Source organism: Labeo rohita, chromosome 17, assembly GCF_022985175.1.
Source record: "Labeo rohita strain BAU-BD-2019 chromosome 17, IGBB_LRoh.1.0, whole genome shotgun sequence".
NCBI classification, from domain to species: Eukaryota; Metazoa; Chordata; class Actinopteri; order Cypriniformes; family Cyprinidae; genus Labeo; species Labeo rohita.
This window is the reverse complement of record NC_066885.1, coordinates 29,233,435-29,250,191: the sequence shown is the minus strand read 5'-3', so window position 1 is coordinate 29,250,191 and position 16,757 is coordinate 29,233,435. Positions and strand designations below refer to the sequence as shown.

The following is a 16,757-nucleotide window of genomic DNA, read 5'->3' as shown; positions in this document are numbered from 1 at the left end:
GTGCTCCTAGAATCTGTGTTTTCATTGTTATACAGTAGGGGGCGCTATTACACATCTTCTGTACAGATTAAAAAAAAAAAAAAAAAGAAAACACAAGTGGAGAAGAAACTGAAACAACAGATGCTTCCACATATAATTTAACATGATCATTAGACATAGCATCAAAACTGTGTAAAATTGTGGAATAAAATGTCGACCAATGAAGAGGTAATAATGACTGTCAAGCTTTGGGGTGTTGATCGACATCTACGTTTTGATTATCACTCTGAATCCACTTTTATATACTAGAAAATGGGCCAACTTTCTAGTAATCCTGAAGACCTTGATTCATTAGTGAAATGTGGTTAATAAGGACTGACGCTAAACTCTACAGAATAGTGGCTTTCCAGGCGCAGAGCAACACATCAAAAGACATCCAACTGACTACTAAGGAAAACATTAGTGACTACGCAACTGGTGAGTCTTCTAATAACATTTACCTTAGCAAACTTTAAAGTTTATCGAAGATGTGTGAAGTTTAACTCCATTTTTTTGTTTTAAACCATACCCTCTCTTTACAATGTTTTGATATCTCCCTTTTGCAGACATGTTCCCCCCTTACTGTGCCCACTGTTGAATTGTAGCCCTAGCCATCTACAAATTTGCTTTAACTAGGTCTTTTTTTTTTTTTTTGGAGGCAGACAAGTAACAAACAATGTCAAACCCTGAGGCTACACATTCACAGGATATAGAACATCTCACAAGGCAGTCCCATGTTTGAGACCAGGTCGAGAAAGGCCATGCAGGAGCTATCACAAAGGCCAGTGTCTTTATATCAAAGGATGCCCGAGAGAGATGGGAGGCAAGTCTGTCTGCTTCATTACATCTTGGAGGCATAAAGCCCCTTTGATTCCATGGTGGCCCCATTCCTTGATGTTACCCTAGTGCTAGGCAAACCTGGACAGTCACATTACAGCTCAAACTGCTGCCGTTCAAAGATGATTGAGAAAGAGACTTCAGAGATGAAAGCAAACAAACTTTGAGACTTCAGAGGTGGCTGGGAGAGCACATTTCTGACGCTCTGGTGTGACTGTATGTCTGAAAAAGACTTGGTTTTAGAAGAAAAGTGAGACTCAACTTTTTATTTCTCACCCTAATTCCAAGCCATATGATTGTCTTTTTGTCAAAAGAATAATTTCTGAACAATCTTTTTCATGTAATTACAATGAAAAGGAGACTCAAGCTTTCAAGCTTCAAAAAGGATGCAGAAGCACCATAAAAGTAATTAATATGTCTTATGTCTATGGAAAGGAAAGAAAAGGAAAGGAAGTATGGTAACCAAGTATGCCAAGTATGTTCTGCATTTCACCCATCCAAGTGCACACACAAAGGGGAGAGTAGTGAACAAGCACTGGGCAGACATTTTGCTGGGGGTTCGGGGCCTTGCTCAAGGGTCGTGGGATTGAGGGTGGCAGAGAGCTCTGGTCATTCACTGCCCCCACCAACAAGCCCTGCCAGTACCGAGACTCAAACCCATGACCTTTGGGTTACAAGTCGACTCTCTAACCATTAGGCAACAACTGCTTTGTGAGAAGTGGGATTTGAACTCAAGCCTTCATTCAGAGACCAGAAACCTCATCACCTGAGAAGGACACATGCCTTGAGTCTGGAACCTTAGACCGCTCAGCCATTCTGACGATGCAGACAGACCAAAATGTGAGTTATTATTCCCTGATAATCAAAACAAAAGAGTTGATACATTGAATTACGATAGAAAATCAAACAGTGAAATTATTTGAGAGTGAAAATGTATTATCTCTGCAGCAACTATGGCTGGGTCTGACAACCGATCTACATTGCAGAAATACGCCCTAACAATTTATTTTCATTTCAAGTTATTTGACAAGATGAAATGAAATAAGTCCATAAAACGTCAAGTGTGGTATTCATGTGATGATGTACTATCTTTCTATCACAGGAAATATATGTAAGTGCCACGTACACAGCCTGACCTTTCTCCTGGAAAACCATTAAACTCAGGTTTTCCTTTGGAAATCTCTAATGCATGTTAACTCAGCAAAGATCTCCTCTGTCAATTGTGGACCCTATTTTTTTTTTTTTTTTCTTTTTTAGTCTTACTAAATATTTTGGTAACAAATGAATAAAATTACCATTATTTGCACTGACACTAAATTAATAATGGTGGTTGACACATGGCTGTGATGTTGATCTCGAGTAGCCTTTTAAATTTGACTGCAATGTCGTAAAATGGGACAGATCACATGGGCTTCATCTTTTTGCACTCTCATAGGCAGCATTGCATCGCTTCTCATTTGCATAAAGTTGAACTCTGCTCAACTCTTTCACTGATGTACCTCAAATCGGCAAGTCTTATTGAAAATGAATGATTTCCACTCACTTTGTCACTGCAAATTGTTGTCAGTGTGAACAGTCCTACGAGTCATGATTTGAATTACCAATTTTAGCAACAATCTGCAGACCCCCATAGCCTGTAGTTTGTTTGTGAAACTGCACATCTTTTATTTTATTTATTTATTTATTTATTTATTTATTTATTTTGTCTGTCACTCTTTACTCTCAGTACCTAAAGCAAAGCTTAGTCCTAGATCATCTGCTACTGTTGATTTATACAAACAGTTGGGCCAGGCCAGTGGGCTAAACATTTATTATGGTGACATTTTAATGGCTGGTAAATGAAAGGAAAATATCACAAATACTTTCCTGGCTTTTTAAATTTGATTTGTGTACGACAATTGATCTTGCACTGGTCTTTGAGGCGAAACAACAGTCTGCCTGAAAATAAAATCATCTTTGCAAGGCACCAGGCTGCTACAATGATGCTTGACAGCAATAACATTGTAAGGTTGTGTGATCGGTGACGTTCTCCAAATGAATTGCATGTTTCACTTTGCTGAGTTATGGCTCTGAAGTTATCGCTTCTCATTAACTTTGAATGGACAGAAAAAAAGTTTGCAAACATTTTTGTCCCAAACCCCCTGAAGCAGCATTTGAATTTTTCCAAAATTTGTCACATCTGACAATAGCAGATGAGAACTGAGAACATTTACCAGGCATACTATTGTTTACCACCCATGAAACAGTATTTTACTTTATATATATATATATATATATATATATATATTTGTTAACTTCGTGGTAACATTTTCCACTGAGGTAAAGGTGATTTCACCGCTGTGAAGTGGTGCATCTGAAAGGATCAGAAGAGGTGAGCTATTTGTTTGTATGATCACATTGTGATGCCCAAACACTTCCATAATTATTAGATGATGTCACTTTAGCAGAGCTCTTGGTTGTCTTTGATTTGAGCCACTCATGTCACGTACAATCAGCTAACAGCATGTGCCCGACTGTTGTCCTTGTCATGTATTATGATATCATAGAGCTCCTAATAAAGTTATGTGTCAATTGCCACTAACCCCAGTTTATTCATTCTCTGAAGCCAAATTTGATTCATATTTGTTGCTTGGCAAGTGCTCATTTTGGATCCAGGGCAAAATTGTTAATGTCTGTGCATGCAGAAAGATTACTGAGGAATGGAAGACACAGTAGTCATTCTACCCACAACAATAAATAAGTAGTTCAGTAATTCTACCCAGTCAGACAATTCATCCATCCATCCATCCATCCATCCTACTACACGGAATGCATCCATAAAACTACATGAAAAACAATTGCAGATCTGTCTAATGGGGTGAAGGCCATACCCGGGTCATTCTATAATTAGAGGTACAGAATTTGACAATGCAAAGAAAAAAAAGTTTTCCTTTTTCCCAAAAACCCAAACATATCCTCACATAGCTGTTTTTAAATATCTATATTGTATAAAGTGCTATATAAAAAAGGTGATCTGTAGGAATATGTGCATAAAATACTATATATGTTTGTTACTTTCCACCATGTTACACTTACTGGGTAACACAGCAGACAGGTAACTTAGTTGACATTTTTATTGTTTTGGGCCTATACTCAACATAGAAGTGTAGAACTACTGAGCATATGGTATGTTTAGAAATATATTTTTTTATAAACAAAACATAAGTTTTAGTTAAATTGTCCTGTTAAAATTTGCAGCAAAAATACTTGTGTAACACTGTTGACAGTCAGTTAATCCACTCTTGACACAGGTTTGCTAGTTTAACCAATATTAGGGGAAAGAGAAAGAACTTAACTTATATTGTTTCATCCATGTGCTTCTAGACGAAATATCATCATACAGTGCAAAATATATGAGAATGGGACAAACCATTCCTGTTTTGGAGAGGGGTTCTAGTGGGTAACTTAGTTGACAATGGTTTTCGGACACAAATAACACAAGTTATATCACAATAAACTCCTATTATTTTTGAAGCACACACCCAAATGTCTTGATAACCTAATCTAACTAAAGGCAAAAGTATGAAATTAATTTAGATTTGAGATAATTTTCATGCTTAAATGCAGAGTGGAATGAGCAACTTTACAATATCGGACAGGTGAATACCAGGGTTGTATGTGATATGAACACCATTTTTGAACAAAATATATGGCTTTTTCAACATATAGTAGTGTGATTGGGAAAAATATAATTGTGTACTAGAGAATTGAGCATTGAGCTTGGCTTTATATTGATGAAAATATATTAAAAATATACTTCACAGACAAGAGATCATACCCGCAATTACAGAATGACCTACCCGTTGATACCCCCTAAATCGGAGGGTTTCAACTCTGGCCCAAGAGATCCATTTTCCCAGAGTTGAGAACCCCTACCCTAAATTGTGGTTGTTTACTTACTAAGCTACAAAATTGGTCTAAATTTATTCTAATATTGCTAATCTTACACTGTAAAATCCAATAGTTTACCTTACTTAGATATAATTAGTTATCTTTACTTAGTTGCTATACTTACTAGGTTTTATTAAGTTACAGCTACTTTCAAGCGAGTAAAACAATTTACTTACTACTTTGAGTGATGCTTACTTAAAATATTCAAGTAGCCACAAAGGAACCAATGACATTAATAAACCAGTGAGAGGCAGCAGTGCACTAATATGTTGCTAATTTGCAAAATAACAACAGAAGAAGAAGAAAAGCAATTTTTTTGAGGTGGCAATTGTTAATCTGCAGTTATTTTTCACTAGTTACATTCACTCATTTCCCAAAGTCATCTTGAATGTTGTTTCAATACAACTATATATTTGAGAGAACATCACATAAGCTGACTTCATAAATTGATGTTGATTTTTTTATAAAATGTTGTTGGTGTGTCTTACTTTATTTATTTAATTTTTAATTTATTTATTTATATATTTTTTACTTACCATTATAGTGATTAATATTCCGTTTGGTTGGGCACTTGGAACTTTGTTTTTTTTTTATTATGATTTTCTTCCTATTGATGCAGCAATGCAACATGAAGTCATAATTTTTGATTTCAAGGGAAGAAAAGTAATAAGTACATTGCTTTTAGGAGGAAACCTTCTAATTGTGATGTTTTGATTAACTAAATCTTTTAATTCTTTAGCTAATGTATTTTTAAATGTATTAATGATGTTTTATGATTTCATTGTTCTACATAAACACCTTGAGAAAGTTTACTGGGTTGAGACAGTCTTTTAATAAATGTGGTAACATTTTCAAGTCACAAACTTCAACATTTAGCACATGAATCACAGCAATGGTAACAATTCATTTTTTTTTTTTTATTATTTGTGACAATAACCATTATATTATTTTATAGTCTCTTTTTGTTGTGCTACTACTGACACAAGTCAGTAAATAAAATTAGCAAATAAAAACAACAACAGTAAAACAAAGCAATTGCATAATTTATTCATGCCGCAATGCACTCTGGGAGTCAGTGAGTAGCTATGCTAAGTCAAGTGTAACCCTAAAGTAAATGATTGAGTACCCCCTACAGTTCTTTTTTAGTTACTAGAACTTTTGTGTAAGTAAACTATACTAACTAAGCATTTGTCAGTACAACATACTATTCCTATTTCACTTTACTTAGTTTTTTTAAGGCAATCGGTTTGCATGCTTTTTTTAAGTAAGCCCAACTGATTAGATTTTACAGTGTACATTGCCAGACTTTTGACTCAAACAAGATCATTTATGACCCCTTAAAACAACATTAAATTTTGTTTATAGACCATTGCATTGAGATAAGCAAGGTGAAGATAATAAATTCCAAACAATACACTTAATTGTAAATTAACTGTAATGTTTTTAGACACTTAACTGCATGTTATTTACAATTTAAATGACTTTTATTGTCTTTGAAATATGGCTAAAGTTTACTGCCAAATGCATTGACAAGAATGTATGTAAAACTAAAAAATATTTTAATGTTATTACTATTGAAACTTGTAAGTCATGCATTATAAAATATGTGTCATTACACATTTGTAGCGGTTTACAGTACACAATTAAAGTAAGTGCACTTGTTTTTCAAAAGAGGAAATCTGATGCCGTCTGCTCTGGCATCTGATCTTTATCATCATAAATAGTTATCAACATTATCATCATCTTCAGAACTTACTAAAAATACTGTTCTGATAGATCTAGATTTTCTTAATCAAATCAACATTGTCTATAATTCTCTTCAAACATATCTTGACAAGTTGTCCCCTGAGAAAGATTCGAGATTCCTCCTTTGAGGCCTTGCGCACACATCCCTCAGCACACCATAGTCTGACTAGAGAAGCACTAAACGTCATCCCCACCGGACTTTTCCTGGGATTCACATTCTTGCCTCTCGCCCGCTCACGGCACAGCTCATTTCACTCACTCAGTCTCGCGGGCCTGAATGATTGATGGTTGGGGGAAATGCTTGGCACACCTCCACGGTCCATCCCAGGCTGTAAAGCGGTGAGCATCACCATGTTAGACCCTGACAGCTGCACAGCTTAATGGGGAAGGATATAGACTGGGGAACATGAGGCTGCTGGTCCAAACCCCTATGGGTCCCAGTTGCTATAATAAATGAATGAATGGATGTGGCCTGTTTTCTTGAATGGTTGATGACAAAATAAGAATGCATTGAGGGAAATTGAGTTGTTTGTGCACATGTGCTCCCAGTACACTTGGAAATCAATATTCATGTTGTCATCTTTTAGAATTTCACTTGCATGATTAAAAGAGGGACCACATGTTGATGAGACAGTAATAATTGATAATCTAAAATGCTTTGACAGTTTTTAAAAGATTAATTCATTAAGATAAAATCAGCTACCACTAATATATAACAATAGTAATATTAGATATTTCAAGAAAATAAAACTAAATGGACACAGGCGATAAAAAGCAATATCAACATGTAGTAAATCAGTATCAAACAAACATTTCCTACCCATTTTAATTCTGTGATCTGGTATACTTATTATTGATCATAAGACTTGCTTTTTATTCAACATAAACTGGACATTTAAAATGATGTACTACGTATTATTACATGTAATATTACTATGTATAAACGTTTTCACCATTTTCAAGAAACAATTTCAAGAAAATATTTCTATTTCAGATAAATGCTGTTCTTCTGAGAACTTTCTGTTCATAAAAGAAACCTGAAAAAAAATCTACTCAGCTGTTTTTAACAAGTTTTCAACCTGTTTTCAATGTTTTTCTTGAGCAGCAAATCAGAATTTTAGAATTATTTCTGAAGGATCATGTGACTGGAGTAAGGATGCTAAAAATTCAGCTTTTAAATTACAGGAATGCATTTTTTTATATATTAAATATTTTATATAGTATTATTATTTTATTATTATTATTTATTTACTACTTTGTACTTTGGATCAAATACATGTAGGCTTGGTGAGCAGAAGAGACTTTAAAAAACATAAAAAATTGTACTGTTTCAAAATTTTTGACTGGCATGTTAAACTAATAGAGTAAGGGACTTACCCCCGGTTTCACAGACAAAGCTTAAGCCTAGTCCTAGACTAAAATGTAAGTCAGAGCTGTTTCAACTGAATGAAACGTGCACTGACTGATCTAAAAGAGTAATCAGTGCTTTTGTTTTGTGTCAAGATGCAGACCAGTAATGTGTTTTTTTTTTTTTTTTTTTTTTGCTTTTTTTTTTGCTTTTTTTAAACGTTTATAAAAAATTACTTAAATGCCTTAATTGAACTATGGGCCAAATCTGGCTTAGTCTAAGCCCTGCCTTTGAAACCAGGCCTCTTATAAATGTCTACTTACACTTATTTTTTAGTTTGTATCTATATTTGTTAATACAATTTTCTAATAAATCTTTTTGTATCACGCTAACCAGATGAGATGTAACCATGCCATAGTATATGAATCACATTGTGCAATGCATTTTTGAATAGCTTAATATTAACAAGCTATTAATATGTAGGGTGGTTAGATTTAAAATGGTATTATATGTAGTTTAATGAAATCAAATTTACTTACGCAAAATAAATAAATAAATAAATAAATAAATAAATAAATAAATAAATAAATAAATAAAACGGGATTACATGGCCAGTAATCTTTGTAACCTTTAAAGGGGTCATCAGATGCCCATTTTCCACAAGTTGATATGATTCTTTAGGTCTTAATGAAAAGTCTATAATATACTTTGGTTAAAAATTCTCAATAGTAATGTAAAACAACACTCTTTTTACCTTGCCAAAATCAGCTCTGCAAAAATCATCTCATTCTCAGATGTCGGGAGTAAATGATGACCACTACTTTCATTATTACATCCAGCAACACAACACCTCAATCGCTCAGTCAGAAATATTCTTGTCTAACTTACATCCCTGCTCCGGCATCAAAACATGGAGGTTGGACTATTGCAACTGATCTAAAGTAAGACGCTGATGTCAATCAGCTATCGTGGGAGCGGCCTCTGTGGGTGTAACACCACAACGACAGGCATCTGAGAATGGCTTGATTTGAAAAAGGGGATATTATTTTTACAGATTAATTAAAAACCACTGCATGGATTTTTATCATTATAGGGTAGATTTGTACATACACTGCCAACACACATTAATGTTCAAACAACATGTAAAAGTGAACTTAGCATCCAGTGACCCCTTTAAACTAAACTGGCTATTAACTGGCTTGCTTCTCGGTCCATTCAAACAAGTTAATTAAAGAAGCATTTTATATAAGTGATCGTAAAATGAATTGACCTAGGGGCACTTTCCCTGAAGTCATTTGAATCACAGTGAGAGATGATGGGAAACTGAACACCTTCACTTTGCACTCACAGTAAGGCACTGCAGTGGCCGTTCACTACACTGTTCCACAAGAAAAAAAAAAAAGAAAGAAAAAAAAGAAAAAAGAGAGGATAACTCAAAGAATATAAATGGACCTCATCAAACCTCTGCAGAACTCGGTTCAGCCTGCTAGACACATTTTTATGATAGTGGTGTAATCAAAATCAGGTTTGCCGGAGGGAGCAAAAAGCAGATGACTCAGACAGCAACAAACAGGGAGTGAGTTAACGTTTTATGATTGGATGATCTACACCTCCGCATTGTCTTGAGTCTGAGGTGATGGCAGCTCTCATTGTAGCTCTGCTGAGATAAGGTGACAGCGCTTTTGAACGTAAATAGTTGGTTGCCGAATACTTGCACCATGAGGGGTCTACATGCAGCATAACCAAAAATATCTGTTTTCAATGGCAAATCAAGCTATTACTATTACATGCTCATACTTTAAACAAACTCTGATCTGACTGGATGCCTGCAGCAACTATTTTCAAATGTATTTATTTAGAATTTGTAATTAAGTGTATTTATTAATATTTTTAGATTTATTAATACTAGTTGAAAAAAGGCAAAACCCAACAATAACAACCACTCAGAACACTTTAGCATCTAAATTCAATTATTTCTGCTAACGACCGCCCACGACTTATATGACAGTGTGTTTTGCAATCACTCACATTTTCTTCAGAAAATCTAAAAATGTTTTGGTCTTATAATGTCTCTAGATAATGTTAATTCTAGATCATTTAGTAAAGCCGATATGCCTAAAAAAGGGTCACACGTTTAGAGCTCTTTTGATTACAGCAATTACTTCATTTCATTAAAAGGGAAATTTCAAGCCTTATCAAGCACATCTGTCTTGCACACACACATACACACAATCCTCAGCTTTGCAAATCAGTACGTCAAGTGAGCGCGTTTTCGGGTGGCAGGTAATTCGAGCTCTAGTGGCAGGTGCTTCAGGAAGGCAAGCCACGCTGTAAAGCATGTCAATCTGCTAATATCTATTATGGCAAGCGGGGGTGGATTAGAGCTAGAGAGAACAGGGCATTTAGCAGCAAGAACAGAGGAACACGGCGTGCCTCAGGACGAGAACAGCCTGTCTAACGGAGTGACCCCCAGAGGGATTTGTTTGGGCAGACGCAAAAAAACTGGGCTACTGAACTACACAACCCTGAAACAATTAGAGATCTGTCTGCCTCTGAATTTGCATGACAAGCAGCGTTCTGTTCCCTGCGGTCAGACATGGGCAATTTCCCCGCCAGTTATTGAATCAGGAAGCACGGAGCAGAAAAAAGGGAAAATTAAAAAAAAGGAGCAAGAGGAAAAAATCAAGTTGCTGCCGTTGATCTAAAAGGCATGAATGCTCTATAGTAAATGTTGTAGTTCAAATGAGGAAGTGGCACGAGGCAGTTGCTCTCCTCACATAGGTTGAGTGTTAGAAAGAAATACATTCAATACGCTCATTCAAAGAGGTAAATGCATTGCTTCTGGGCATCAAACGCAAATTACATTTTTTATACTTTTGATTGAAAGGTTTACAACACTATTTGGGGACAAAAATATCGATGTATAATGTAACTTTTTTGCACTTTGGCAGTAAGTCGAAAATCACAGACACATTTGCACTGTAATATTCTACCCTGCAATCACTTGCAGTATTTTATATTCAAAGTTTATGACTTTATGAGTTTTAATTTTGAGTTCTCTAAAAATAAAATTTAAAAGACAATAAACCATTTTCTCTTTTGATCATATTAATCTTGTTAGAGTGGAAAATAAATAAACAAACAAACACACTATTGGTTACAATTTTGGAAATGTGATTTTTAAATTGTTATTAATGTTTTTCATATACTATAAGTCTCTCAGGCTGCATGTAGGTGTTTTAAAAATACAGTAAAAAAAAAAAAAACAGTAACATTAGGAAATACCATTACAATTGAAAATAACTGTCTTATAATTTCAGATTTTAAATGCACTTCCTGTGATGGCAAAAATAAACTTTCAACATCATTTCTCCTCTCTTCAGTGTCCTATGTAATGCATTTTAGTAATATTTCACAATATTACAGTTTTCCCAATATTTTTGATCTATTAAATGCAGCCTTGGTGAGGATATATAAGATTTTAAAACATTTTGTTTTGAACAACAAACAAAAACATCAAACTTTTGTTTCTACTAGCATAAAAATAAATAAATAAATAAAATAGCAAAGCATTCACTTGACTGAAACATTTCCGAAACACTCACTTATGGTGCAGTTGGTGTTGAAGCGGGGGTCATAGGTCGCTGTCTCCATGTCGCCCGGCTGGCTGTAGCTGGAAGAAATCCTGAAGGGTTTGCTCCGAGTTCCCAAGCTGAGGTGTACCACTGCCCAGCTGAAAAGAAGAGAGAGAACCAGCAGGATGAGCACCAGAACCAAGCACCAGGGCCGATGCAGTGCCCGCAGTGGGCTGTGGGAGGTCAGGGTGGCCCCTGGGAGACCATCGCCAGTTTGGGTCAGTTCAGCAGTTTCTGGAGTTCTGACGGAGGGAGCTGTCTGGGCGTCTGACACCAAACCAGCCCCCTCTGCCATTTTAGGGTCATCCCCTGATGCCATCTCGCACATTCCCTACACCTCCAGATATCCACACTGCTTGTGAAAGCTCTGTCAGTTGAAACGAGAAAGCAGGTATGTGTTTATGTGTGTATGGATGCTGTCTCCACCGGATGGTACTTGTGGAAGAATGCACAGATGTGCGGTTGCTCTGTGGGTTTGAGCGTTTTTAACCAAACTACCTCTCATAAGGAAGTCAATGACCTAGCTAATTTTATTAAGCAAATTGCTTAGATTTCAATTTGCTAGTGGCTAGTGACCAATGACTTTAGTCTCCTCCCTCTCTGTCTCTCTCCTCCCTCTCCTGTGCTTTTCTTTCCCCCAGACCTATAACCTGCATGTTGTGTTGTGGCTTCGCATCTCACTGCGGGATTTGCATCGACGTCTAAATCGCTTCAACAACAGAAGTCGAGATCCATGACTAAGTGGGTGGTGATCCTCTAAACAAACACACAGACAGCTAGCAATCATAGGGAAATGAAGACAGGCAGCTCGCTCTTTGACAGAAATAATGCACTCAGATACACATGAGTAAAGATTATTGTTCCACATTCCAGTTTGCAACAATTCAGTGTTTGTATGACTGATTTTAGATCATTAAAGTCAACGGGAATTGTTGTTTGAAACCTATTTTGCTTCCCCAATGTGACATTTTAATGTGAAACATGATATTTAACAAGAAAAATTACAATATGTGAACTGTGCTCTAAATAATGCTTAAAAGTATAGTCATCCTATACATATAATGTAGAGTGGCAAGAAAAAGTATGTCAACCCACTGGTTGTCATCAGATCTTTATCAGATCTTTGTCAAGACAAACACGTGCTTAAGCCAACAATAAATAAATAAATACATAAATAAACAAACTGTTTCTTCTTCTTCTTCTTCTTATTTTTTCAAAAAAAAAAAAAAAAGAAAATCCTAAAATTCCAGCACATTCTTTCTCAGCATATTCTGCATATTTAAACCTTTAAAATAGTGACTGCTGGTTTGTTTTAAGATTTTGAGATCCATATTTTCACACTGAGGTCAACTCATGGACTCAAACTTGTGAATTCACAGAGTTTTTAACTGGATTCAATAATGTCTAATTCATAAATGGATCATTAGTGCAATTTGTGAACTGATTTATTGGAAATAATCAGTTCATTCATGAATCAGACACCTCTATCATGTCTCAGGATTTTTCCAGTTAAAAAATGATGAGGAACAACATGTTTTAATTTAATTTAATTTAATTAATTAATTTTAATTTATTTAAATAAAATTTATTTTATCTTATTTTGTTTTACTTATTGAAAATGTAACAAACTGAGAAATAACATTAGACATAACATAAGTTACAGAGAAAATAAACAACAACAACAACAGTAACAACAACAACAACAAAAAGGAATATATTAAAGCAAGGATATATATGTATATAATTTATTCTGCATATAATTTATAAGTAATAGTATATAAGTATAAATACACAGGAGTAAATGTATGATATTATTCTTTGAAATGTGGTTAAGTAAAATTTCTCAAAATAAAAATACTCTGATAAAGTTAAAAGTTTTTTTTTTTTTTTTTTTTTTTAAGTTTGGAAAAAAAAAAAAAAAAAAAAAAAAAAAACTAAGTACAATAGCAAAGTAAAATATGTTACTGATTTAAGTCAATCGTAATTTGTTAATGTTCACCACAGATGCAGAATATGCTGAAAACAAACAAACAAAACAAAACAAAACAAAACAAAAAACAAAAAAACAAAAAAACAAAAAAAACACAGGAACTGTTTTTTTTTTTTTTAACAAGAAGTTAAGAACAAATGACTGTAGGGAAGATTAATAATAACAGGCACTTAATGTATATATATATATATATATATATATATATATATATACATACTACAAATTTACTAAAGATTACTATTTTCTTAAAATCAGATGTCTTATGTAGACCATATCTGTATAATCAGGGCGACTGGGAAAATTATGTTATTTTCCCTGTATTAATTGTGTAATAGCATTTTTTTTTTAACATTAACATTTTAAATTTTCATAAATAAATGATGATCAAGGCCCTGCGATTCATTGCTTTAATTGGTTTGTTTTAAAAATATATTCCCAGGGTTCTCCTGCAATAAAATCAAACCTACACCCATGTGTAAATGTGAAAAAGTGAGAGGAGAATTGAACTTGTCATCAAAAGCTCTGGTTTTCATCACTGCTAATGTTGTTTTGTAGATCTAGAATAATGCATATTAATGTGCACAAATGTGTAATATCTTATCATTAGGGTGGCATTTGGAAAATGATTTCAGTGCTGTCAGCAGTCAACCTTAACTTACTTACGAAAAACTGAAAACACACACTTGCACAAACACAGCTGTCGTACTGTAACACAAACTTTGTTATGTTAGATATGTGCTTCTTATCTAATAAACTAGTCTTAAACTGCATGGAGTAATGAGTTGCACACATTCCATTTGCATAATTTCAAATTCAGCACTATTTTAGGCTAAATTGTCTCCTCTGCATGGGCAGAAGGCATGGAGTCATATCTACATATTAATTCCATTGGACAGTGTTGTCATTAGACGCATGATAATAAAGGCATGCATGCTCATGGCATTGTGAATATAATTTTGGAATATAATTCTTCACAGCAACTCTTCACTGAGATACTAGTCTCTGTCTCCTGGTGCACTATTATAGTCAGTGTTGCATAGAAAACAAAATTTTCTCGAGTAAATTCTGAAGTAGAGTAAGACACTAAAAAGCATTTAACAATCAAACATGATACTATGATATCAATATTTACCATCACCAACATTAAGCGTAGTATAATTATGGGAAAATGCAGTAGTGTCAAAAATTCATCTCTGTGTAATAACAGTGTAATAACTTTCAAAAATAGCTTTTGCTTTCTCGCTTCTGTTCTTGAGTCTTTCATTATCACTGTTGCATTTAGCTTGCTTGTTGGGGTTTGTAATATTGAAATATACTGTGTAAATTTCTGAGAAATATATATAAAAAATGGAAACCTAAAAATGTTCTAAAAACATCAAAATGTTTTATGTTTTATTCAAGTCAAAATAAATAATTAATGTTACTGTGTCAACCTAATCTAACCTAATCATACCACCAAGCTACATTATGTGGGTTAAATCAGGTGGAAATATCCTTTTAAAGGAAGAACTGCAGGTTAATTGCATCTGAAGACTCGATTGGGAATTAATTAATTAATTAATTAATTAATGTCAACATATTAGAAAAGCCTTCTCAGATAATGTTTTAAGAATTTTTAATTTCCCCTTTGGATGCCTTTACTTTTGAAATCCCATGGAACGAGATCATATCGAGTGTTCTTGCCAATAAAAAGCTCAAAATGAAATATTTTCAGGTCAAATCAGTATTCAGGTCCATTTATTTAATAATTTATTAGGCATGTAATATACCTGATACATGTGCAGTAAGTAGGGGTGCGTGGGGCACAAACTAACCCGGGGTTAATTGTAACATGTGGTTTAAATATTTCCACACATGCTAGCATAACCAAATTATGGTATTTACTAGTTGGCATATCAACACTATATAGAGAAAAAAAGTGCGCCAAAATTTAAAAGCCTTTTGAAGACGTCACTGAATACCGAATTTTTAGAATTAATTTAAAATTAGACAAATCTGCTATTATTTTAATCTCCTATCTGTTATTTATCAGTTTAGACAGTTCATTAATGGTTCGCTGGATCTAACAGAAGACACTGTTTTTAAAGTCCAGTCGCGCAGATGGAGAGTGTTGTAACACTGTGTTACAATGTGCCCCGCTATATTAAACTATGCTATTTCTATGACATTAGCGATGTAATTTACACTATTTACTTATATGGATTTTATTGAGAAACCACAAGAAAACACTGACAATCGATGTTTAATGTTCATAAATTATTATCTCAAGAAATGTAAAGCATTTTGGCTCATTTATGTGTCTCATGTTCTATGAGAGCTGTGTTTGGAGGGAGGGGAGTGTTTTTTCCTGAATGTCCGAATGTGTCTCTTCATTTGCGCACATTGTTTTGAACTATACTGTATAGCTGTGTTTCACGATCAGGGCTTTCCCAAGCATGATTCCGATTTAATTATTAAAATAACAGCATTATTTAATTTGAAAAAGTTAATCATTTTATTTGACTGACAAAATATTATAGTCTGTCTTGCATGTTTTTTTTTTTTTTTTTTTTTTTTTCATTACATCAGATAACATTTTAAGCTGTTGTATGGTCATGTTACAACGTACCCCTCACATGTTACAATGTACCACACCTACGGGGCATATTGTCATGTTTCACCTCTTTTCTTTTGAGGTAAATGACGAAAAACGTATACACTGTAATTATGAAACAAAGTGACATATTTGTACTAGAGAAGTGTGAAATTAACTTGGATAAAAAAAATATACTCTGAACCCCATATGGATTTACACAAACCGAGAAATTTAAAAAAGTGTTAGGTTGTGCCCCATGCTCCCCTACCTCTACAGGTTATTATTATGAAATAAACAGCAAGAAGCTAATCGGAAATCCCTGTGTCACGCTACTGTGTCGATGAACACACACAAAGATGGAGGAGAAGGTTAACAGTTTTAAATAAATCCTCTGATAGTAAAGCTGCATAAAAGGAAGGGTAGAAGCACATGTAGAATTAACATTTAAGACCAGGCAATAAAGAGCCGAAAAAGAGCAAATTAAAATACGCAGACCAAACTAGACACACCTGAACAGAATGAGGAAATCAAATCAATAACAATGACAACTAACAAGACAGTGAAAACGGTGCAAACAGAGTCCAAACAGAGTGACACCCTGCTCGTCTTATGAAATAAATCAATTTCAAACCAATATGTCAAGCGCATTTATTTATTTGATAAGCAGCCATGTAACAA

The 16,757-nt window shown here is 34.4% G+C and overlaps 1 protein-coding gene across 2 annotated transcripts in view; it reads right to left on the bottom strand.

The window, feature by feature from the left end:
* Positions 1-16,757, bottom strand: part of alk (ALK receptor tyrosine kinase) — a 457,480-nt gene that overhangs the window by 68,347 nt on the left and 372,376 nt on the right. For both annotated transcript variants that reach the window (XM_051134137.1, XM_051134139.1), the window contains exon 5: positions 11,485-11,612. In XM_051134137.1, coding sequence (XP_050990094.1) covers positions 11,485-11,612 — 128 coding nt within the window. The remainder of the gene's footprint in view (positions 1-11,484; positions 11,613-16,757) is intronic.